The 22,459-nt window shown below is 63.4% G+C and overlaps 1 protein-coding gene across 4 annotated transcripts in view; it reads left to right on the top strand.

Moving 5' to 3' along the window:
• The window catches only part of KCNQ1 (potassium voltage-gated channel subfamily Q member 1), a 303,513-nt gene that overhangs the window by 24,069 nt on the left and 256,985 nt on the right, over nucleotides 1–22,459 (top strand). For all 4 annotated transcript variants that reach the window (XM_039235442.1, XM_039235441.1, XM_039235443.1 and 1 more), the window contains exon 2: nucleotides 15,317–15,407. In XM_039235442.1, coding sequence (XP_039091373.1) covers nucleotides 15,317–15,407 — 91 coding nt within the window. The remainder of the gene's footprint in view (nucleotides 1–15,316; nucleotides 15,408–22,459) is intronic.

The raw sequence follows: 22,459 nt of genomic DNA, 5'->3' as shown, positions 1-22,459 counted from the left end.
GGGGGCCAGAGGGTGGCCGGGCCACGAGGCGGGCCTGGGCTGTGGCTCAGGGAGCAGCAGGGGCATCATGGGGCTTGAGTGATGGGTGCTGAGATCTGTCTTCTCAACTTCTGTACTTTTTAGTTTTTACCTTTTATTTTGAAATAAGGGTAGACTTTACAGAAAAGCCTCCCAACGGCACAGAACGTTCCCATGGGCCCCTGCCTCCGTTTCCCTAATGTGAACACCTTCCTGAGCCAGACATGTTAATGAAAACCAGGAAACTGACGCTGGTGAGTTCCTACCAGCAAGGCTACAGGCTGTGTTCAAATCGCTGGGGTTTTCCTGCCAATGTCCTTTCTGCTTTGAGATCCCCGTGCTGTGTTCCGGTGTCTTCCGTGGCCCCTGGGGGCTCCTCTGGCTCTTGCTGTTTCTGTGACCTGCATGTCTTTGATAAGCACCAGTCAGCTGTTGTGTAGACAGCCCCTTGATCTGGGTTTGTCTGATGTGCGTGGTGATTAGATCGAGGCTGTGCCTTTTCGGCAAGCGCAGCCGGGAGCAGCGCTGGGTCCTGAGCGGTGCCCCGTGCCAGGGGCACGTGACGTGGCAAGTCTCATTCCTGGTGGTCTTGACCTTGACCATGCGGGTGGAGGCGTGCCTTTCAAGCTTCTCTGCTGCAAACTTTTTATTTTCCCTCCGTTGTTAATGAATATCTTGAGGAAGATATGTGGATACGTGGCAAATACCTCTTCTCCCCAGACTCTGTCCGCCGAGTCCGGCATCCGTCAGCAGCTCTGGTCCGCGGGGCTCCTTCCGTGGCATTTGTCTGACGGGGATTTTCTGTCCCCGCTTTCCTTCCCTGCTTATTATCTGGACTTTGTCCCCAGGGTGAGCTGTCTCTTCTCCTCCATTTATTTATTTGGAGGTTTGTTTATATCCGTGGGGCCTCGTGGATGTTGATTTGATTAATGGGTGATTGTCCAGTACAATCACTATTGATTTTGTGGCTCGAGCTGTCCGGCGGTGGGCACTGGGGGCTCCGTCGGGACAGCTTCCGAGCCCTTCCAGCACGCGCCATGTCCGCGGAGCACAGGGCATCACTCTGGTCGCCCACGTTGTGGCACGTGTCAGAGAGCCCCTCTGGTCGGGGCTGGGTGACGGTCTGTGTGCGGACAGACCACGTCTGTCCATTCGTCCGTCGCTGGACACAGATGGCTTCCGATTTTGACTATTACGAATAATACTGCTGGGATCATGAACGCATGATTATCTCTCCCAGACCCTACTTTTAATTCTTCGGAGGGACGTACCCAGAAGCGAGACTGCTGGGTCAGATGGCGATTCTATTTTTAATTTTTCTGAGGGATTGCCGTGCTGTATCCCGCAGCGGCCGCACCATCTTACGCTCCCGCCATCAGTGCGCGAGCGTTCACGGTTCTCCGCGGTCTTACCGACCCTTGGTCTCTTGCTTTCTGACGGGCGAGAGGTGACGTGTCCTCGTACCCTGGGTGTGTGTTTCCCTGATGGTCGGTGACGTTCACGCCATCTGTTGTCTTCTTTGGGAAAATGTTTGTGCAGGTCCTTGGCCCATTTTAAAATCAGATTCTTTGAGTGTTTTGCTGTTGGGTTGTATGGGTCCCTTGTCGTTTAGATATTAACCCCATCGGATGTATGGTTTGCAAATATTTTCTCCTTTTCCCAAGGTTGCCCGTTCATTTTGCCGATGGTTTCCTTGGCCGTGCGGAAGCGTCTTCGCTTGATGTGGTCCCGTTGGCTTAGTTTGGCTTTTATTGCCTTTGCTTTCGGTATCGGATCCAAAATCTCATCGCCAAGACCGGCATCAAGGAGCTTACCCGCTGTGTTCTATTCTAGGGGTGTTAAGGCTTCGCGTCGTACATTCACGTCTTTAATCCATTTGAGTGGATTTTTGTGTGTGGTGTGAGATAGGGGTCTAGTTTCACTCTTGTGCACGTGGCTGTCCTGTGTCCCAAGCACCGTTTGTTTGTCGAAGAGACTGTTCTTTCCCTCGCGTGTGTTCTTGGCTCCTTTGTTAGAAATTAGTTGACCGTGTGTGTAGATTTGTTTCTGGGCTCCCTTCTGTCCTGTTGATGTCTGCGTCTGTTTCCACGCCAGCCCCAGACTCCTCCGGTGTCAGGAAGCCGGAGGTCTCCAGCTTTGTCTTCTTCCTCAAGATTGCTTGGCTATTTGGGGTCTTCCGTGGTTCCACACGCATTTGAGGATTGTTTTTCTGTTTCTGTGAAAACCGATATTGGAGTTTTGATAGGGGTTGCATGGAGTTTGTACATCGCTTTAATTTTTCCAATCCACGAGTGTGGGACGTCTTTCCACTTATTTGCCTTTATTTCTTTCATCAATGTCTTACATTTTTCAGTGTACAGCTCTTTTATCTCCTTGCTTAAGTGTATCTACATATTTTATTCCTTTTTTTGAAAGTGCTTGTGCATGTTGAGAAAGAGAGACAGAGTGTGAGTGGAGAAGGAGCAGAGAGAGAGGGAGAGAGAATCCCAAGTAGGCTCCACGCTGTCAGCACAGAGCCCGACGTGGGTCTTGAACTCCCCAGTCGTGAGATCGTGACCGGAGCCGAAACCAAGAGTCAGAAGCTTGACTGACTGAGCCCCCCAGGTGTCCTGGGATTATCTTCTTAATTTCTTGTTCTGCTACTTCATTGTTCATGTGTAGAAACATAGCTGGATTTTGTATATTGGTTTTATATCCTGCAACTTAACTGAATTTGTTTATTCGAACAGTTGTTTGGTGGAGTCTAGGATTTTCTCCCCTTAATAGCACGTTGTCACAAACGGAAATAATTTTATTTCTTCCCGTTTGGATGCCTTTTATTTTTCTTGCCTAGTTGCTCAGGCTGGGACTTCCAGTCCTTGTGTTGAATATGAGTGATGAGGGTGGGCATCACTGTCCTGTTCCTGATCTTAGAGGAAAAGCCTTCAGCTGCTCAGCGTTCAGGATGTCGCTCCGGGCTTGCCGTTGGCGGCCATTATGATGTTGGTGTATGTTCTCTCCATGCCCGATCTGTTGAGTGTTTACCGTGAAAGGATTTGAATTTTGTCAGATGCTTTTTCTGCATCTGTTGAGCCGATTGTTATTCTTATCCTTCGTCTTGTTAATGTGCGTCGTGCGCACTGATCGGTGGGTGTCGCGCCCTCCCTGCACTCGGGAATCAGCCCCACTTGCTCACGGCGTGCGACCCTTTTCATGCATGGTTGAACTTGGTCTGCTGACACTTTGCCGACGGTGTTCGCATCTGTGTTCATCAGAGATGTTGGCCTGTGACTCTCTTTTCTTGTAACGTCCGTGTCTAGCTTTGCTGTCACAGTGGTGCTGACCTGGGGGTGCCAGTGTGGGGGTGTTCCCTCCTCTTCTGTTTGGAAGAGCTTTAGAAGGATTGGTGTTAATTCACGACACATTTGGTGAACTCACCAGTGAAGCCATCTGGCCCGGGACTTTTCTTTGGGAAATTCTTGATTGCGGATTCAATCTCCTTAATCTCTCATAACTGGTCTGTTCAGATGTTCTGTTTCTTCACGATTCAGTCTTGGTGGATTGTGGTTTCCAGGAATTCATCCATTTCTTATGATCTTTGTACTTCTGTGTAATTAGTTGTAATGTCTTCTCTTTAATTTATTTGAGCCCTTTCTTCCCTTTTCCTGGTAAGTCTAGCGAGACGTTTGTCTGTCTTGTCTGTCTTCCCCAAACCCTAGCTCTTAGGTTTCTTCCTCCTGCGTTTTACTGTTTTAGTCTGTGTTTCATTTCTTCCCACTGTGATCTTGGTCATTTCCTTCCTTTTGTTCACACCAGGCTTAGTTCTTTTTATAGTTCCTTGAGGTGTAAAGTTGGGTTCTTCTTAATGTAGATGTTTATCATGACAGCCTTTTCCTCCGCACTGCTTTTGCTGCATCCTGTAAGGTTTGGCGTGCGGGTTTCCATTTCCACTGGTCTCGGGTTTTTTTTTTTTTTTTATTTTTTTTTTATAATTTCTGCCTTGATTTCTTCTTTGGCCTACGGTTGTTGAAGAGCATGTTGTTTAATCAACACATATTGTAAGTGTCCCAGTTTTCTTCCTGTAACTGATTTCTAACTTCACACCACTGTGGTCAGAAAATACACATGATATGATTTCATCCTTCTTACATTTACGAAGATTTGCTTTGTGGCCCATCATCCGATCCATTCTGGAGAGTGTTGCCCGTGTGCTCGAGAGAAGTGTGTGTGTGTGTGTGTGTGTGTGTGTGTGTGTGTGTGTGTCTGCAAGTCCATCTGGGCTGACGTGTGGTTCACATCCAGCGTTTCCTCGCTGACTTTCTATCGGGATGATTCATCTGTGGTTAAGTGGGGGATTGAGCTCTGGGCTGTGATTGTGTAACATATGCAGACCTCTCCTTTCTGATCTGTTAGTATTTGCTGATTGTGTTTAGGTGCCTCTGTGTGGGATGCACACATACTTACCAGTGTCACATTCTCTTGCGAGCTGGCCCCTTAATGGCTTTCTTTATACCTTGATGCAGCCTTTGGCTTAAAGCCTAACCCGCCCGATGTGAGTGCGGCTGCTCCTGCCCTGTTGTGGCTTCTGTATGCACAGATTTACCTCTCCATTCCTGCCCCTTGAGCCAATGTGTGCCCTTAAGGCCAAAGTGCGTCTGTTGTCGGCAACATATAGTTGGGTCTTGCCTATTTTATTTTATTTTAATTTTTTTTAATGTTTTATTTATTTCTAGGAGGGAGAGAGAGACAGTGTGAGCAGGGGAGGGTCAGAGAGAGAGGGAGATACAGAATCTGAAACAGGCTCCAGGCTCCGAGCTGGCAGTCAGCACAGAGCCCGACGCGGGGCTCGAACCCACGAACCGCGAGATCATGACCTAAGCGAAAGTCGGACGCTTAACCGACTGAGCCACCCAGGCGCCCCAAGGGTCTTGCCAATTTTAAATTCGGTGTTGTTGTTGAGTTGTGGCACTCTTTACATATTCTGGATCTAAGATGTATCGGTAAGTACCCTCTCCCGGTCTGGGGAGGTGCCTTTCCACTTTATTGATTATTTCTTTGGCTGCATAGAAATTTTTCATTTTCATGACGTCTAACTGATCTATTTTTGCTTTCCTTTTCCATGCTTTTGGTGTCATGTCCAAGAAATCATTTTCCCTAATGTTGTCTTCCAAGGGTTTTTCAGTTGGGGGGCTTACGTGTGGGCCTTTAATTCATCTTCAGTTGATTTTAGCACACGGTGAAGGTTAGGGTCCAAGTTCATTCTTCTGTACGTGGACACACGGGTTTCCCTGCACCGTTTGTTGAAAAGACCTTGGACACTTGTTTGTGACAGTCTACCCTGGAGCGACCCCGTCTCCATCACCCACATCTTCCACGAGGTCTTTCGTGGCTGCCTGGGCCCTCCCTGTGCGGTGCGCCTGTGGCTCCTTTATGGGCATTTAGGCCGTTTCGGGTATTTAGCAACTGAGATGCTGTTGCAGTGAATAACCTTGTACGTTTGTAGTTTTGCATGGTCGGAGGTGCGTTTTCGGGTAGATGCCTAGAAGCCGAAGTGCTGGGTGGTGGCAGCACCCGGCCACCCTGCAGGAGGCCTGTGCCCGGCGCACCCCCGGCCGCAGACAGGAGTGTGCCAGTCACGCCATGTTATTTCTTGCCAGCCTGATAGCTTTGTTTTTTATTTTAATTAAAACAATTTTTTTTTTATTTTTTAGAGAAAGAATGAGCAGGGGAAGGGGGGAGAGAGACAGAGGGAGAGAGGGAGAGAGAGAGTCCAAAGCAAGCTTACATTTAGTGCAGAGCCTGACGCAGAGCTCAGAGCTGCAAACCGTGAGATCGGGACCGGAGCCAAAGCCGAGTCAGGTGCTCAACCGACTGAGCCGCCTGGGTGCCTCTGACACTTTATTTTAATTTGCGTTTCTACAATTTTGACTATGTGTTCGGACATTTTTCATATTCGTGGAGGTCACGTGTGTATATTTGTGGATTGTTGTGCCTTTTCCAGATTTTCTATTGAGCTTTTAGTCCTTGGTCTCTTAATTTTTTTTAAAGCTTATTTATTTATTTTGAGAGAGAAAGTGAAGGACCATGCGTGGGGGAGGGGCAGAGAGAGCGTTCCAGGCAGGCTCCTCGCCGTCAGCGCAGAATCCGACGGGGGCTCGAACCCACGAGCCGTGAGATCGTGACCTGAGCTGAAAGCAGTCGGACGCTTAGCCGACTGAGCCCCCCGGGCGCCCTGGTGTCTCAATTTTTATTTATATTCGGGGAGCGTTAGCCCTTTGTGGTCAGTGTTGTGAATTTCTTCTCTCGTCGGTCATTGGTCTCCTGCCTTTGTTCCGGGGCCTTCCGCCGTGAGGAAGCTTCAGGTCCGCCCGTCCTGTGACCTGGGCCACGGTGCAGAGCCGTTTCTCCACGCCGCGCGACAGCAGCTCACCGGGCTTTCTTCTGGAAGCTGGGGGCTCCATCCTCTGCGTTCCGCCCCGCGTCCACGGGGTTAGGCGTGTGTGACCTAAGGTCACCTCTTTCCGGTGCTCGTCTGGGGCCCCTTTGCTGTGCAGCCCGCGCACCTCTGGGAGCAGCGGAGGCAGGGAGGCTGGGGGGCCGGTGCCGGGCAGGGCGGGGTCGGAGCGAGCAGGGAGGCGTCTACCGCCAGAGAGAGTGTTTTCCGACGGTGGGGCCCCCGCTGCCCCCGTGACCTGTGGTGACCCTAGTGACCGCCCCGGCTTCCGTGGCAGAGCTCACGGGGGGGCAGGCAGGAGCTTCTCCTGACTCACCTGGGCCTCAGTGTTTAATTCATGCCTCCTCCACACCGATGGCCCCGGACGTGGGTATCGGGCCCCCCGAGGCCCGCGGACCCCACCCCTGCCCCCGTGGGCGCTAGGGGGGGAGCACCCCAGTCACAGGATGACACAAACCAGAGACGATCCAAATCGCGGTAGCGCCCGGCGTGTCCTGGGGGCCCCTGGGGAAAGGGCCGTGTCTGCATGATGAGAGGTGCAGCGCACGGCACAGATTAGGGAACAGCAGATACCTAACGGTTTTTGTTTGCTGTTCCATGAGACAGAATTTCAGGCTTTAATGTCCTATAATATTTCGTGGCTGGTGGCCGCGGGGCAGATGGGAGCCCAGGGCCCCTGTCCGAGGCCTGCAGGGCGCTCTGCTCCGAGGAGTGACCGGCTTCCGGAAGGCCGGCCGGTTCAGCGCGGGGGTGCCCAGTCCCCGAGGAGAAGCCTGTGCCGCGGGCAGAGGTCGGGGAAGGCAGGGCAGCGGCGGGCTGAGGTCTGGGCCGGCGGCTCAGAGGATGTGCAGGCTATTCTGGGCGGCAGGCAGGAAGCGGCCGTGCTCGGGCGGCTGCGGAGACGGTGGGCCAGCCAGCTGTGGGCGCTTCCGGTGCCCGAGTCTGTGCCCTCCCCAGCCGGCCCTTCCTCTCCTCTGCTTTGTCCCCTCCTCAGCCGCGGCCAGGGGACAGGCTCTCGGGGGACAGGGTGCAGGAAGCCTTGCGGGGGGGGCCGGGGGCCGGGGGGGGGAGCGGCCCCATTTGGGAGGTGCCCGCAGAGGTGAGCCCCACTTCTGTCTGGACGTGTCCCCGCATTGACATTCCTGCCGCTCAGAGGCTCCTGCTTCTGGTTGGTTCACAAGAGAGCAGAGCTCGGCTGCCGCCCCCCACCTCCCGCCCCCCCTCCACTCGGGGTCTCTGGGGCCCGGGCCTGGCTCAGCTGGTAACCCGCTGACGCCAGCCCGCAGCCTGTGCCCACCGACCCCGGGAGGCCTGGCGCACCCCGATGCCTCTTCCGCTCCTGTGCCAGGTCTTCCCTGGTCCTCCTGTTCTGGCCTCAGGCCTTTCAAACTCTGCCTCAGGGCCTTTGCACGACCGCTTTCTCGTCTGAGAGGTGGGGCAAGGAGTGTGGATTTGTGTTGAGCCCGGGGGAACCACAGGAGGGCTTCCTGGAGGTGCCGGTGGCCCCAGAGACTCCTGTCCCTGAACCCTCCCGAGGGACAGAGTGGCCTGCAAGGCGCCCCCCATGGTGAGCCTCCGTGTGGGTGGGACCTGGCTCAGCAGAGTCCTGCTTCCTCCGCGGCCTGGGGACTCGCCTTCCGTGACGTGTGGCTGGGGTGGGTGACAGACGAGCGTGTGCCTTGTCCCCCCGCCGGGGCCAGCGGGCTCTTTCCGGGGCAGAGGTGCTGACACAGAAGTAAAGCTGCGAGCTGCATCCGGCGTTGAGTAACCCACGCCCGGCTGTGAGAGAGGAACGCGGGGCCCGGGCGGGGGCCCCTCCCTCCCTCCCCGCAGACAGCGGCCCCGTTTCCACGTGGGCAGGACTGGCGGGCAGCGCCACGGGGCAGCGTGACTGCCGGGCGGCGCGTGGGCCACATCTGCGTGGGGCTCTTCCTGACGCACAGGAGCCCGGGGCCGAGGGCTGGCGGGGCGAGGGCGGGAGGGGTAGGGCCCTCGGTCTCCGGGCAGCTGCACAAAGAGGAAACGGACGCTCCCGGAGGGGCAGACCCCCTGCGAGGCCGGGGCGGTCATGGGAAGCGCCGGCCCCTCTGCGGCTGAGCCCGGGCGCTCGCCTGGCGACAGGGCCTGCCCTCCCGGGACTCGCGTGCCCCCTGCCGCGCCCACTTGGGGCCGGAGGTGCGGCCGGGCCGCGCTGCCCCCCTGCCCCTGCTGCGCCCGGGTGGCCGGGGCTCTCTGGCAGCGCCCTGGGCCCTGGGATGCAGCGTGGACGCCGTCCTCCGAGTGGTGGCTTCTGAGCAGGGAGGGCGCGGTGTGGGCGGGAGGCTGTTGGTCAGGGGACCCCGCGGCCCTTGGGGACCAGCTCTTCCCGCGGTGCCTTGGCCTGCGGCGCGGACACAGCCTGGCAGACGGCCCCGTGGTGGAGGGGTCGGCAGCAGGGAGGCCCCATGACGGACAGGGAGACCCTGTCTGTCTCCCCCACAGCCTCCCTGCCTCCAGCATCCCCCCCGCAGCCCTGCCTCACCCCCCGCAGCCCTGCCTCACCCCCCCGCAGCCCTGCCTCAGCCCCCTCCTCCCTGCCTCAACCCCCCGCAGCCCTGCCTCACCCCCCTGCAGCCCTGCCTCAGCCCCCTCCTCCCTGCCTTCCATAGGCTTCTGGCTACTCTGTAGGACAGCTCGTGTGCAGCCTTGCCTGACTGGTCTCTCTTCTGGGTCTGGGCCATGCCGGGGTCCCCGGGGTGCCCTCTGGGGCCCGGCCCACTCCCCCCTGCACCTGTCACCCCACAGCGGCAGGCTGGTGAGGCGCGGTGCCCGCTGAGGCCTCCGTGCGGGGGCAGAGCCGGCCGTGGGAGGCGGGGTGAAGGCCCCGTTCAGGAGGCCCGCCTGGGGCGCTGTGGCTGGCGCTCTGCTCCCCGCGGCCCGGCCTGGCCTGTTTTGTCAGCAGAGGCTTTCCTGCTCTGCGGGCGCGGGGGACAGGCCCGCCCTGGCCTGGGGGCCTGGAGAGGAGGACTTCCCACTCCAGAAGGCGGCCTTGGCCGGCCGGGCTCCTGGGCCCTCATCCCGCTCGCTCCGAAGAGCGGGCCACCCCGCCCCTGCCCCCTCTGGGACACCCTGGGGAGCCAGCGTCCTGTTTGGGGGACCTGGGCCATGGGCGGCTCTTCTGGGCCTCACAGGACAGCAGGGCCCCGGGGGACAGGGGACACTGCCCACCTGAGTCCTTCACCAGCCTCGGGCCTCCCCGGTGCCAGGCTGCGCAGCGGCCTCTGCACTCACTCCCAGGTGCCAGCCTACTGGGATCAGGGGACCCCAAGGGGTGGGGGGGGTGGCGTGCGCTGAGGCCGGTGGGCGTCCTGTGTCTGTAGGGAGGGGTGTGGGGGTCGTGCCGCTGGCTGTCTCTGGCTGCCAGGGACCGGGTGGGCCAGGCCCGGGGTTGGGTGGGCCCTGCCTTGGGCTGGGGGCTGCCTGCTGGGGCCTTCCAGCCTCTCGGAGGGCCTCTGTCTCTAAGACACTGGGTCAGGGCTTTGGGGAGGACGAGGAAGGAGGGCGGGGGGCTTGGCCCCGGGGACGTACGGCTGACCCCTCAGGAGCTGTCCCTGGACGACTAGGGTCTGGGCTGGAGGGCCAGGGCACAGGGTCATCCCGGGCCTGTGGGCTGGCCCATCCCCAGCACGTGGTGCCCCCGACAGAGGCTGCCATCCCCCCACGAAAAGGGGACCAGCCCAGGGGCTGAAGAGATTTCACTGTGTGGTTTGGGCCGGCCTGACCTCTCTGGGCCTCAGTTTCCCCCTCTAGAGAAGCTGGGCCCACTGGGATTCTCTCCCAGACCCCGTGTTTAGGACTTTCACAGGACAGAGCCACGGCCCCAGAGCGAGTGTGGGGCTGCCCTCACCCCGCCCCCCCCCCCCGCGCCGTGCTGCCTTTTCCCCTCCTTTGGGGGAACCCCAGGCTTCGGCATTCCTAAGCCTCTGTTTTCGTGCCTGAGAGATGGACGTTCCTAGTACCTAGCTCGCTGTATCAGCCGGGGACCCAGGAAACACTCTGATGGGGACGGAACCCCGGCTCTTACCGCCCTCCCTCCCGTCAGTGACCACAGGCCGCTGCTCCCTGCTGGGTCGCCCCCCGGCGCCCACACGGCTGATGAGAGACCTTGGCCTGGGAAGGTTTCCGGACTGCATGGGCCCGGCTGGAAGGCAGGGCCCCTCTAAGGTGCAGGCAGCGGCTTCAGCCCCTTGGAGCCGCAGAGCCCGGGGGGTCTGGGACCCCTCCCCAGGGCACGGCCCGGGTGCCCCCCTGCCCGAGGCCTCCCTGTCGGGTTCAGGGACCCACAGCATCTGTTTGGGAAGAGACCGCGAGTCTCGGGGGGCGTTCTCCCCCCGAGCCTGGGGCTGCTGCTTCCCAGGCTCGCCCCGCCGTCTCCCCGAGTTGACCTGTGGGTCATGCTCTCCTCTGGCATTGCACCTGCCGTTGCCCCTGTCCGGACCAGGCCCCTGCCTCTGAGAAGCCCTCCCTGGTCACCCCTTCCAAGCGGAATGAGAGAGGGAGGCGTTTCAGGGGAGAAAGGGGTGCCCGGCTGGAAGGAAGCCCCCACCTGCTCACGTCAAGTCCAGCGAGGTCCCTGGGCCCCGGCGCGTGTGTGCGGGGGGCCAGCTGATGACAGGGAGGGCAGGGCCCGAGCCCCTTGGTGACACCCGGGAAAGGCTCCTTCCTGCGCAGGTTTCTCGCTGGTGGTTCTTAACTGACTTGTGGGGCCGGACAGCAGCCCCCTGAACCCCGTGGCCCCGGCTCCTGGAGCCCAGGGCTGCCGCCGGCCCCACGCCGGGAGGATGGGCCCCCAGAGCGGGACGGGGCCGTGTGCAGAAGCAGCAGCTTTGCGGGCAGGACGCGGCTCAGGGTCCTGAGGGGCAGCAGGGATCCGGGGACGGGGACGGGGGGTGGGGGGCTGCGTGTGGTGACAGGCGTCCTCGCGCAGAAGAGCTGACAGAGGGTCCACGTGACCACGCAGCCCCAGCCCAGGGTGATGCCTGGGGCCGCAGAAGCTGGACCAGGATACAGCGCGCCCCCTCCCCAGTGTGGTTCAGCTGCGTGCACGCAGCGTGGGCTTCCCGCCCTGGCAGCCGTGGCACCGGCGCTGGGCCCGGCCCTTGGCCCAAGTGGGGGTTCAGTCTCGGCCTGAAGCTGGGGCTGGGGAGCCTGGGGTCGGCCAGCTTGGGCTCATGGTCGGCGCTGTGGCCCTGAAGGCGTTCCTGTGCCTCGTAGCCTCGGGGTCGCCTCGCCGCCAGTGCTGTGATTCTGCTCCCGGATGTCTGGGCCACCTGCGGGTGTGCCTCACGTGGGGTGACTGGCCCCTCACGGGGGTTTAGAGGGAGCAGTGCCGGCACGGGCTGGGCTACGGGGGGCCCTGTGGACGGCCCTGCGGGGCCTGAGGCCACCCTCGTGGGAGCCCAGTGTCAGTGGGCATCGCGCCAGGCTCACTGGCACCAGCTCCAGGCAGGGCACCTGCCCTTCATTTGTTCCAGCTCTTGGGAACCTTCCGGGGCGAGGTTTATACAGAGAGAAGCCTCTGATACGGTTTGGGGTTAAACACGTCAGCACCTAATCTGCTGAATCACACGTTCAAAACCCGTCCGGCCTCGGGCTTGAGGTCCCTCCACACGGCCTTTGTTTACCTGCCTGCGAAGGTCCTGTCCTGGGGGAGGGACGGGGGGGCCCTGAACCCTGCGTGACCTGCCCCCAGCCTTGTTCGGGCTCGGTCAGCCGTCCGCTGCTGCGTCCAGACGTCACTCCCTTAACTTTATGAAAATCGCAGTGAAATCCACGTAAAATGTATCATCCTAAGCGTGTCAGGCACACAGCTCAGGGACATTATGAACATCCTGTCTCCAGAACTTTCCATCTTTCCAAACAGAAACTGTCCCCGTGAAACAGGGACCCCCAGCGCCTCCCCCAGCCCCAGGGCCCACCGTCCACTCTCCATCCGGGTGATCCTCCTCCGCTCCATTTCAAGCTCCCCGAATTTCAGCTGGGACCCTAGGGCCACCTGATGGCCGTGTTCTTGGGCGTGGGGGCGCCGAGGGCTCCGGGAACAGCCGTGCTTTCTGTCCCCTGTCGAGTGTGGTGCACGTGAATGATTCTCAGCTTCACCGGGAAGCCCCCCAGGGCTGAAAGGTGCCTCCGGGTGGGCTGGGGAGAACGCCGTGGCTTCGCAGCGCTTCCGAGGGGCCGGCACACCCCCACCCGGCTCACCGCCTGCGTCCTGCCCCCACCCGGGGTGCCCTCCCCCACCGGGGTGCCCTCCCGCTGTCCTGGACGGTGGCCCTGGCGGGCCTCCTGCATTCTTCTGTGTTCCCAGGGCACCTGGCTGATGCAGGTACGGGAATGATGACCGATAAGATTCAGGACGTCCCTGGCACTTGGGGCCCCGGCTCCTGCCAGCAGCACAAGCAGGGCATTGTCCCTCGGGCCAACACGGCCTGGTGGGGGTGGGCGACCTCTGTCCCGCCTGCCTCTTCTCCACCCCACCCTGCTCCCACACCTGACCCAGAAAATGGGTCAGAGCCCTTCTTTTCCAGGGCCTCTGTCTCCCAGCTCTCGGGAGCCATGGGTGGCGGGCTGGACCGGAGCCATGGTCTCAGCGCCAGGGACTCAGGAGGCCCCGAGCCCCCCAGGGGCAGGGACCCTGTCCCCGCATCTCCGAGGCCCGCAGGCGCAGCCGGGACAGGACGGAGCAGACACACACACTTAGTGTGGGTGACAACACTTGATGAGCGCGGGGCAGGGGAAGCAGGGCCCTTCGGTGGGCGTCAGCTGTCCCCCGGCCCTCGCTGGAAAGCCGTCTGCAGCGGCCCTGTGGGCTCCCGGCCCAGGGTCCCCCTGCGCTCAGCTCTGTCTGCCCGGGGCCTCCCCGTGATCTCTGCTCCGGGGTGAGGGCGCCCGTGCTGACGTCCCCTCCTGGGGGCCGGCGGGGCCCGTGTGCAGACGGGGCTGCTGCTCAGTGAGCGAGGCTCCGGACGGCAGCCCTCCCCCTCCCCGGGCTCTCCTGCTCCTGGGCACAGGGGGCCGGGCAGAGGGGCTGACACGGGTGTGCACGGGGCCTGAGTCCGTGCTCTCATGGGGACACGCGGGTTGCCCCCTTGGGCCCTGAGGCTCAGCTGAGCACCAGTCAGGCAGGCGGCAGGTGCCGTCACAACCCCCCAGGGCCAGAGCTGCCGCGGGGGGCGGGAGACGGCCCAGAATGTGGGGCTTTTCAGGCATGTCCTGGCTGTGGGTCCTGGGGGCGCCGGGCCTCCCTTCGCGGGGGATGTGACTCGGGCATGGCTGGTCTGTAGAAGGGGTAACTGTTGGCTGGCTGGATAATGGCCCCCAGAGATGTTGGGGTCCTGACCCCATGTGTGACCTTAAGGGGCAAGAGGGGCCTCACAGGTGTGGCTGAGTGAAGGACCTCGAGGTGGGGTCACCTTAGTCTCGGGAGGCCCTCCTCGTCCTCACAAATGTCCTTAGAGGGTGACAGGTGAGGTGGGGGTGGAGGAGAGACCTCCCAGGGGTCAGAGAGACGTGAGCTGTCCCCACTGCCCCCCCCCGGCCCTCCTGGCCCCCAGGGACATGGCCCTGCCGTCCTGGCACCTCTGTGCTTGAACCACACGTGGCCCCAGGAAGCACGGACCCCTGTGGTGGGTGACGACGCCGTGGCAGTCTCGGGGTCCAGGTCACTGTCTGTAAAGCACCGGGTTGGGGGGCCCGGAGGGGGTGCTCCCTGGGGCTGACAGGGTGACGGCTGTGTCATCGCACGCCACAGGAGGAGAGGCCACGGGAGCTGAGTGCTTGTCCCAGGCCCCTGAGTCCCTGCTTTGATGTCCGGCTGCACTGCCCTCCGTGGCCCCATGAGGACGTGGCCGAGGGCTCTGGCTCGTGTTGATGGGGAAACAGTCAGGGGGCACTGCCCGGGCCACGTGGCGCAGGTGGCGAGCCTGCGTCTTCTTTGGGGGGGTGCTTCCTGGGCCCCGTGTGCACCAGAGGCCTGGGAGCCGGCCGGGGAGCGAGCTGGTGGGGAGCGGGGCCCAGACGGGCCCTAGGCTGTGGGTCGGGGCCCGTGGCATGGCGCACGCAGGGCCTGGAAGGGGAGCCCGTGCCCACGTGGTGGTCTGGCCACAGACGGGCACTGGCTGCCCCCCCGGCACGTGCCCGTGTCCTGGTGAGGTTGAAGCCCCATGTCATCGCCCCCGTGGAGGGCTCCCCTTGGGGTCTACGGGGAGTCCTGGCGTCTGTGAAACCGCTTTCCTGGGGGCTGCGGCCCTGGTCCTGGCGGACGGCTGGACACCCAGGCGAGTGGGAGTGCGGAGCGAGACGCCGCAGAGCGCGGGCGTGTGGGGCCCCTGGTCCTGGGCCAAGACCGGGAGGCTTGATGCAGTCTCGGGGCGGGGGCGGCAGCAGGTGCAAAGGCCCTGAGGCGGGGCGGGGGGGCATGCTCAGGAAGGGGGCGCGGGGGCTGAGGGGTCTGGGGTCACCGTGCTGTCACACCGCGGGTGGTGTTGAGGGGTCACCGGGCTGCCAACGGGGCAGCTGGGTGTAAGCAGAGTCACACAGCACGTGGTCTGTCAGCGTGGCTTCTCGGCGCGGTGGCTCGAGGTCCGTCCCTCTGTAGCGGGGCCTGACCCTCGTCCTTTACGGCCGCTGGCCGCATCCCGCTGTGCACACCGGCCGGGGGCCTGGGCCGGGTGGCACTTTGAGTTCTGAGGTGTGGGGAGGGAAGGGGCGTGGTCCCACTGCGGCGGGTGGCGGCAGCCCCTCCTGCCCCCGGGCCCGGGCGGGCGCCTGGCGGGGCAGAGCGGGCAGGCTGGCCGCCACAGCTGACCGCGTGTCTTCCGCCCTCAGCTTCCTCATCGTCCTGGTCTGCCTCATCTTCAGCGTGCTGTCCACCATCGAGCAGTACGTCGCCCTGGCCACAGGCACCCTCTTCTGGATGGTACGTAGCCACACGAGGGGCTGCACGGCTGTTGCAGCCGCGGGGACTCTGGTCTGTGGGCGAGTGGCCCGTGGCGTGGAGTGAGCTGCTCTGGGCCTTTCCTGCCTGCGTGGTGACCCCGTCTGGTGTCCTTCCCACCCTGCTGGCCAGCAGCTGGGGACTGGAGGCATGGGGACCCCCGCTCTGGCTCCCACACTTGCCAGGGTGTGACTGCCAGGCTGGGACTGGTGGTCTGGGAGGGCTTCCTGGAAGAGGGGACTTCCAAGCTAGGCTGGGACAGGAGGACGGGAAGACCTGTCAGCACAGCTTCCCAAACCTGCCCCGTGGCCCTGGGTGTCGGGGTGACCCCTGGCCCGGGTTGAGGCCAGTACTTGGGTGTCTGGTCCCACCTGAGCCTCTGGCCAGATGCCCCTGCCCTGGCCACCTGCTCGGCCCCGTCCACCGACCTGTGTCTTCCCACCTTGACTCGAGGTGCCGTTTTCACTGTAGACCAGACGCCCCGGTGCGCGCGGGTCTGCGTGGGGATCTGCTCCTCTGCCCCCCAGTGACTTCACCCCCAGGCCGCGCGCCCTCCGTGGCCGCGTGACCTCCGTGGCCGCGCGCCGGTCTGTCCTGTCCCGTCACCTAGTGTCTGCGCGGCTGCCGCCCACCTGTCCAGTGTTCGCGAGAAATCTGGTGGCAGCTGGGGGACGTCCGTCGGGTGAGGTGTCCTGTCCACGGGCTCCGTGCGCCTCTTTGCCGGGACGGTGTACGGTTTCCTGCCGTGGGGACGGTGGTGGGGAAGGCGTCAGCTGCTGTCACAGATGGGCTTCCTCTTCCTGTGTGTCCGGAGGTCGCTCACGCGCCCTCTCTCGCTCGCTGTTTCCCCGTCTGGGACTCTGTCCTCTGGTCCCGTGGGGCGGCCTGGACCCGGGGTCGCGGCCAGCAGAGGCATGTGCGCGGGGCTTCTCCGGGGGTGGGGCGCCGGGCACTGCGAGCCCCGGGCTTCTCTGGGTGGGGGGGGGTGCGCTGGCTGCGGGCTGGCGGGCGGTGGGTTTCCGGGGCCCGGGGGGGGCGGGGGGCCTGGCACGGGGCTCTGCTGCCTGGGGGTGTCCCGTGAGGAGCTGCGCCGCAGCCTGGACCGCACGGAGCACGTCAAGAGTCCTGGGGCGGCCGTTTAGATGGCGTTTGTCCCCCGCAACGTCAGAGCCCGGAAGTCAGAGACCGGGGGCCAGGACGGTCTGTTTGGTGAGGACCCCCTTCCCGCTGGCACGCCGTGCCCTCAGGGTGTCCTTGCGCGGAGGGCGGGGGGCTCTGGCGTCCCTTCTTACGAGGACACGGACCTTACAGGCTCGAGGCCTCACTTCAGTTACCTCGGTTTACCTAATCGTCTCCTTAACAAGCCCATCTCCAAATGTCGTCACACGCTGAGGGGCTTGGGGGTGGGACGCCAGCGTGTGACCGTGGGGGGCGCACAGTCGAGCCCACGAGGCCCCGTGCGTGCGTCCCTGCATGCCGTGGCCGTGTGAACCCACGGCCCCGAGCCGAGGCGACGACTCAGCCCGTCCTCGTGAGCTCAGGCAGGACCCCGGGCCAGCTGGGGGGCGGGGCCGAGTGTGCAGCACCCGCCAGGACCCTCGCAGCCGCGGCCTGCACCCTGCCGTGTGGTTGGGACCCCAGGCCCCGTGCTGTCCGTGGAAACCAGAGGCGCGTGGGCGCAGACCCTGGTGGCCTCAGGACCCTGTGCTCTGGCCTGCACTCTCCTCTTGCCCCGGGCACCTCCCTTCCAGAGAAGGCCCGTCCCGTTCAGAGCTCATGGTTCATTCCACAGCGTGGTGCGGCCCCCCAGCATCCCGGCTGCCCCCCCATCCCGGCTGCCCCCACCCCTCTCCGTCTGTCCTGGGCACCCCCTCTGCCCTCCCGCAGTCACAGCATTTCTGAGGCCCGCATGCCACCTGGTGGCCATTATCTGAACTGCAGGCTCAGATGCCCCGGCTGGGGATGGGGCTCAGCAGGGGCTGGGAGGGGGGAGGCTTGTGGCTCCTCCTTCCTCTGGGACCCAGGATGGCTGTGCCCGGGGACAGCCCCCCCGCCCCAGGCAGAGAGCCCACTCCCACTGTGTCCCACCTGCCCTCCAGCCGTTCGAGGGCAGAGACCCCGAGCAGCCTCCCTTGTCTGCCACCTTCGTGTCCCCCCAGGGGCCGTCTCTGCATAAGCCTTCTCTGGGGGGTGGCAGCACTTTTTAAAAAATGTTTATTTTTGAGGGGGGGGGCATAGCATGAGCAGGGGAGGGGCTGAGAGGGAGACGCAGAATCTGAAACAGGCTCCAGGCTCTGAGCTGTCAGCACAGAGCCCGACGTGGGGCTCAAACCCACGAACCGTGAGATCATGACCTGAGCCGAAGTTGGACGCTTAACCGACTGAGCCCCCCAGGCGCCCCCCACACTTCCTAAAACAAGCCTCCTTGTTCCCCAAACTCCCTGTTGCATTTAGGATAAAGCTGACCTCTCTGCCTGGGCCCCCAAAATGCTACGCGCACTTCGCTGTCTCCCTCTACCCCAGGGCCCTGCCGCCTGCGCCTTGGACTCTCCCCACTGCCTCAAGGCCTCTGCGCGTGCTCTGCTCTTGGCCTACGGTTCTCCGGGATGCCACGTGACTGGCTTCTTGTCCAGTTTTGGGGCTGAGCTTGGCTGTCACTGTCCCTGAACGTGCCGTCGGGGGCCCCCCATTCCTCTCTCCCCGCGCACCTGCCTTCCCAGCAGTCTGGGGGCTCTGCGGGCGGGCTCACCGCGTCATCACCGTGCACTGCCTGGGGGGGGGGCCCACACGCCCAGCACGGTGCTTCCAGGCCTTGGACTTGCCCCACGAGCCCCTGTCCCCGGACCTGCCCCCCGCAGGACACCCCCAAGCTGCTGTGTGGCCCCGGCCTCAGCCCCCAGCCCCTGTAAAGTAGGGGGCGTGGTCAGGGCAGCTTCAGCTTTAGCCGGTGGCCTTGCTGGGTTCCAAGGACATCCCAGCTCAGCGGCTGAACAGAGCCGGATGCTTCGAGGGGGGTTTGAACCGGCTGTGTCCGGCTGCCACTGGAGAGCCCTGACCATGGGTGGGGGGGGGGGCAGGGAATGAGGCGGCCCGGTCCCGGCCTCCAGGGACAGATACGAGTTATGTCCCTCGTGGGGCTGGGAAGGAGGGGCGCGGTGGAGGGGCCAGGTGGGATGTGTCTGCACAGGTGCCAAGGGCTTCTCCGGGTGGGGGGAGCCCCTGAGAAGGGCAGGGGAGACCAGCAGGTACTGGGGGTCTTCTACAGGAAGGGACCCCCACCCCCACAGCCCACAGCCGCCAGGCCCTGGGGACAGGAGGGGGACTTCCTGGGGAGGTGTCAGTCCATGGGGGTGGGGACGGGGCTCACCTCCACCCCACTCCCACTCCCGTCAGCAGAGGTGCGGGGAGTGGGCCCAAGCAGTGAGGCAGGCGGGGGGGGGGGGGGGGGGGGGGGGGGGGGGGGGGATGTGCAGGACACCAGGTGGCGCTGTTGTCCGCGAAATGCGGGTCCCCCTGGCTGGGGCCCAGAGTGTGAGCGGGAGCCAGACCGTGGCCGGGAGCCCAGGAGGGGCCAAGCGTGGGCTCCATGCGAGGGGCCCCCGCGCGCCCCGTACACGGAGCAGGGTCACCCGAAGCCGTGCGTTCCGGGGAGCCCGCGTTCCTCCGTCCCCTTTCACAAGCGTAGCGTTCGAGGCCAGGGCTGTTCTGTGGGCCGAGCGAGGAGCCGGCGGCCTCCCAGGGATTACGTGTTCTGCTGAAGCAGGCACATTCGAGGGCCTGCAAAAGCCATTTGGGGAGGCAGCGCCCCTCCGCCGCTGGTCGGGCCCGGCGGTTAGCGGGCACGCGTGCGCCCCGGGGAAGGGGCCCCTCCCGCCCTGGTGTGTGTGCACTGCCCTTCGCACACGCGTGTGTGCGTGCAGCGCACGCTGCCCCATGCCCGCCCGCATCCCCGTGTGTCTGCGCGGCCGTGCGTGTGAGCGGGCACGGGGTCTGTGAGCTCTTTGTTTTTGTCTCTGCTGCTTTGGCTCTGCCCACTCTCCGCAGCGAGAGCCCGGCCCAGGCGACCGCCCGTCTCGTCTCCGTCGCTTTCCTCGGGTCCCACACAAAGAGAGGCGCCCACGGGCACGGCGCAGACACGGCGTGTTGCGCGCCTTCTGTGCCGAGCATACCGGGGATTGTCCCGCGATGCTGTGGTTAAAAACCCCATGAGCCGCGGCCCGGAGGCCTGGGGGATGAGGTCATCGCCCGCGGCTTCCTCCCTTGCTGCCGGAGGCTCCCTGGGCCCCACCGCGGTGACCGGCTCTCCTGCCGGCTGGCCGGCCCCCTGGGGTCCCTGCTTCCCCGCGGGCGGCACAGAGCAAGACCCTCCCGCTCTCCGGCCCCAGTTCGGAGGTGCAGCATGAGGCCCCCGGGACCCTGGGCGCCCGCGACGGCCCTCTGTGGGTTCCCATTTCTCGGAACAAGGTCCAGATTCTGTCCTCGGCGCCCCCGGCCCTGCGGACCTGCACGTTTCCAGCTTCCACCCTCCACACCCTTCAGACGCCCGCAAAGGCGGCCGGGCTGACTTCAGGGCGGTGGCTCCCGTAGCCGGCAGCCTGCCGTGTGCACGCTCCCTGCTGCGTCCTCACTCGCGCGGAGAGGATGCGGCTCAAGGAGCCTCAGTCACTTACTTGTGGCCAAGGTTTTCCACTAAGAAACCCCGAGGTCTTGTTTGCTCCTGGGAGTGCTCTTCCCACCCAGCTCTCCCCTCGCTGCTCAGTGAACTCCTACGTGTCCCACAAAGCCCCACTCCACAGTTGCCGCAGGGACAGCTTTCTGCGAGCCCCGTGGCATCACCTGCTCTGCCCGCTGGAGCCCAGGGTGCCCCGGGAAGACTGCATCTCCCTGCTTCAGAGCCTTGAGCTCACGTGTCCCCCTGTCCCCAGCAGGACTCGTGTGCATATAGGTGTGGGCTCTCGGGGGCAGGGCACGGGCTTCACGCCTGCACCCTGTGGGGGGGCCCTGCCTGAGAGGGGCTGGCGCCTGAGGGCAGGGGTGGGACGACCCCTCAATCCCCCAAGAGTGTGTCCTTGTGCGAGTCCGTGTCCGTGGGCACGTGTATCCTGCTGGGTCACACTTAGGCTGTTGCTGGCACGGGTGCTCAGAGGGTCCCTCCCTGGGGTGGGGGCCCTCCACCGACCCCGGGTGGCCCAACTTCCACAGGCAGAGCCTTGTTGGTTTCGATAGAAGCCCTGAGATCTAAGGAGCCACAAACAAATGCAGCCCTCGTTCTGGATATTTCCGTGCCTGTGGAAGAAGGCAGGGGCTTCTCCTCTGCAGCCTGGCAGGCAGAGCCAGGTGCTGTGTGGCCCCAGGGGCCGACCCGGGGCTGGCATGACCATGCATGACATCATGGAGGGAGGCTGGCTCCTGGGACGGGGCGGGGGCCCAGGGCCCGTGAGGAGGGGGCTGACCGGGACAGTGCTTGCCTGGTGGGGGCGTGTAGCACCTCTCCCCTGCGCCAGGTGAGGCGGGGAGGCCCTGGCAGGCCCCACAGCTGCCCCTCCATCTGGGTCACCCCCTCCCCGCGCCCCCGTACGTGTCCGCAGAATTTGAAACCGCTGCCCTCCGGCGGACTTGGCCAGCTCGCCAGAGCCCCGTGGCGGCAGGTGGGGACCCCTGAGCATGAAACCCACCCCCTCGGTGGCCTGAGGCCCCTTTAACACCCCGGTGCTTTGACGCCCGCTCGCTGGGCCTCAGCCCCTGCTCCGTTGAGCACGTTCCGCACTCGGGCTCCGTGCCCGCCCCAGATTTCGTCGGATGAGTGGGATCGTCCCAGGTTCGGACCCCCGTGACCTGGGTGCGTCGGCCAGCCCTTCGTGGTCTTCCTGCTGAGCTCTGAGCTTTGAGGGGCCGGTGTCTGCTCCAGACAGAGGACCGTGCCCCGTTCCCCGGGGACATCTGAGCAGAAGGAAGCGAAGGTTTGAGGCTCAAGGGGCCCCAGGCGGCGGCTCTGGCCGACCCCGCCACTGGGGACGCGGTTTCCGCCCCACCCGGGACCCCGCTCCGGGTGAGGGCTCCAGGGCTGGGCTGGCTGCGTTCCTGGCCTGGAGACAGCTGCTCCTGAGGGGACAGCTGACATTCCTTCACGCGGGGTCTGCACTCGGCCGCGGACTGTGAAAGCAGGAGCCCTCGGCTGTAACCGGAACCTTCTGCCGGTACACCGGGGCCCTGTGTGTGGAGGGTCGGCCGCTCGCTTTCTGTAACAAAGGCGGCCTCTGTGAGGCCCGCAGCGGCCCCTGTTATCTGTCACCAGACCTGTCGTATCGATCAAGTCAGTTCACAGCGAGGTGGGGGGCTTGGGCGGGAGGTGGCCAAAACCGCCCCAAGTGTCCGGAACTTTCTGGAGAGCGCCGCACCCCGTCCCGTGGGGGTGGGAGCCAGGCCCACGCCCCTGACCCTGGCCCGGCCTGTGCATGGGGGCTGCTTGGCCCTCAGTTCTCTCTGCCTGGGCAGGGATGGGGGTCCCCTGCTGCCCTTGGGTCACCCAGGAAGTGAGGCACCTCTTCCCTTGGGTCCTGCACCCCAAGTCCCCCACAGATGCTGCCCCGATCTGAGTCACAACTATGCTCCTCAAGGAGAAGGTGCTGTGGGCCTTGGCTTGTGCCGGGTGGTGCGTCCTGGTGGCCCTTGGCGACTCCGCGATGGCCAAGCAGAGGCCCTGGGGCCCCGAGACCCGCCGGGCCGGGCCTGCACCGCCCTCCTCTGCTCTGTGCACTGCGGGGTCTGGGCCTGGCTGTGTGTTTCCATAGCATTTCCTGTTTCCAGGCTGTAAAACTATGTGACGCAAGGCGCATGCTGGCGTCTTTGCCGGGGGCCCTGGTGAGAGCCCCCCACCCCCATCCCCTGGCCGCCCTGAGGCTGTGTGGGCCTCCTTGACCCTCCTCACTGGGAGGCTGTGCACGGGCGTCCCCAGGGCTGCCTGTCGGGAGCAGGGACACGGGCGGGAAGGGCCGGGGACCTGGGATGCTCTGGGCACCTGGGGCGTGCGCGTG

The sequence above is a fragment of the Hyaena hyaena genome, unplaced genomic scaffold (genome assembly GCF_003009895.1).
Source record: "Hyaena hyaena isolate Hyena2069 unplaced genomic scaffold, ASM300989v1 scaffold_98, whole genome shotgun sequence".
Lineage (NCBI taxonomy): Eukaryota > Metazoa > Chordata > Mammalia > Carnivora > Hyaenidae > Hyaena > Hyaena hyaena.
The sequence above is the reverse complement of the archived record's forward strand: the minus strand, read 5'-3'. Positions and strand labels throughout refer to the sequence as shown.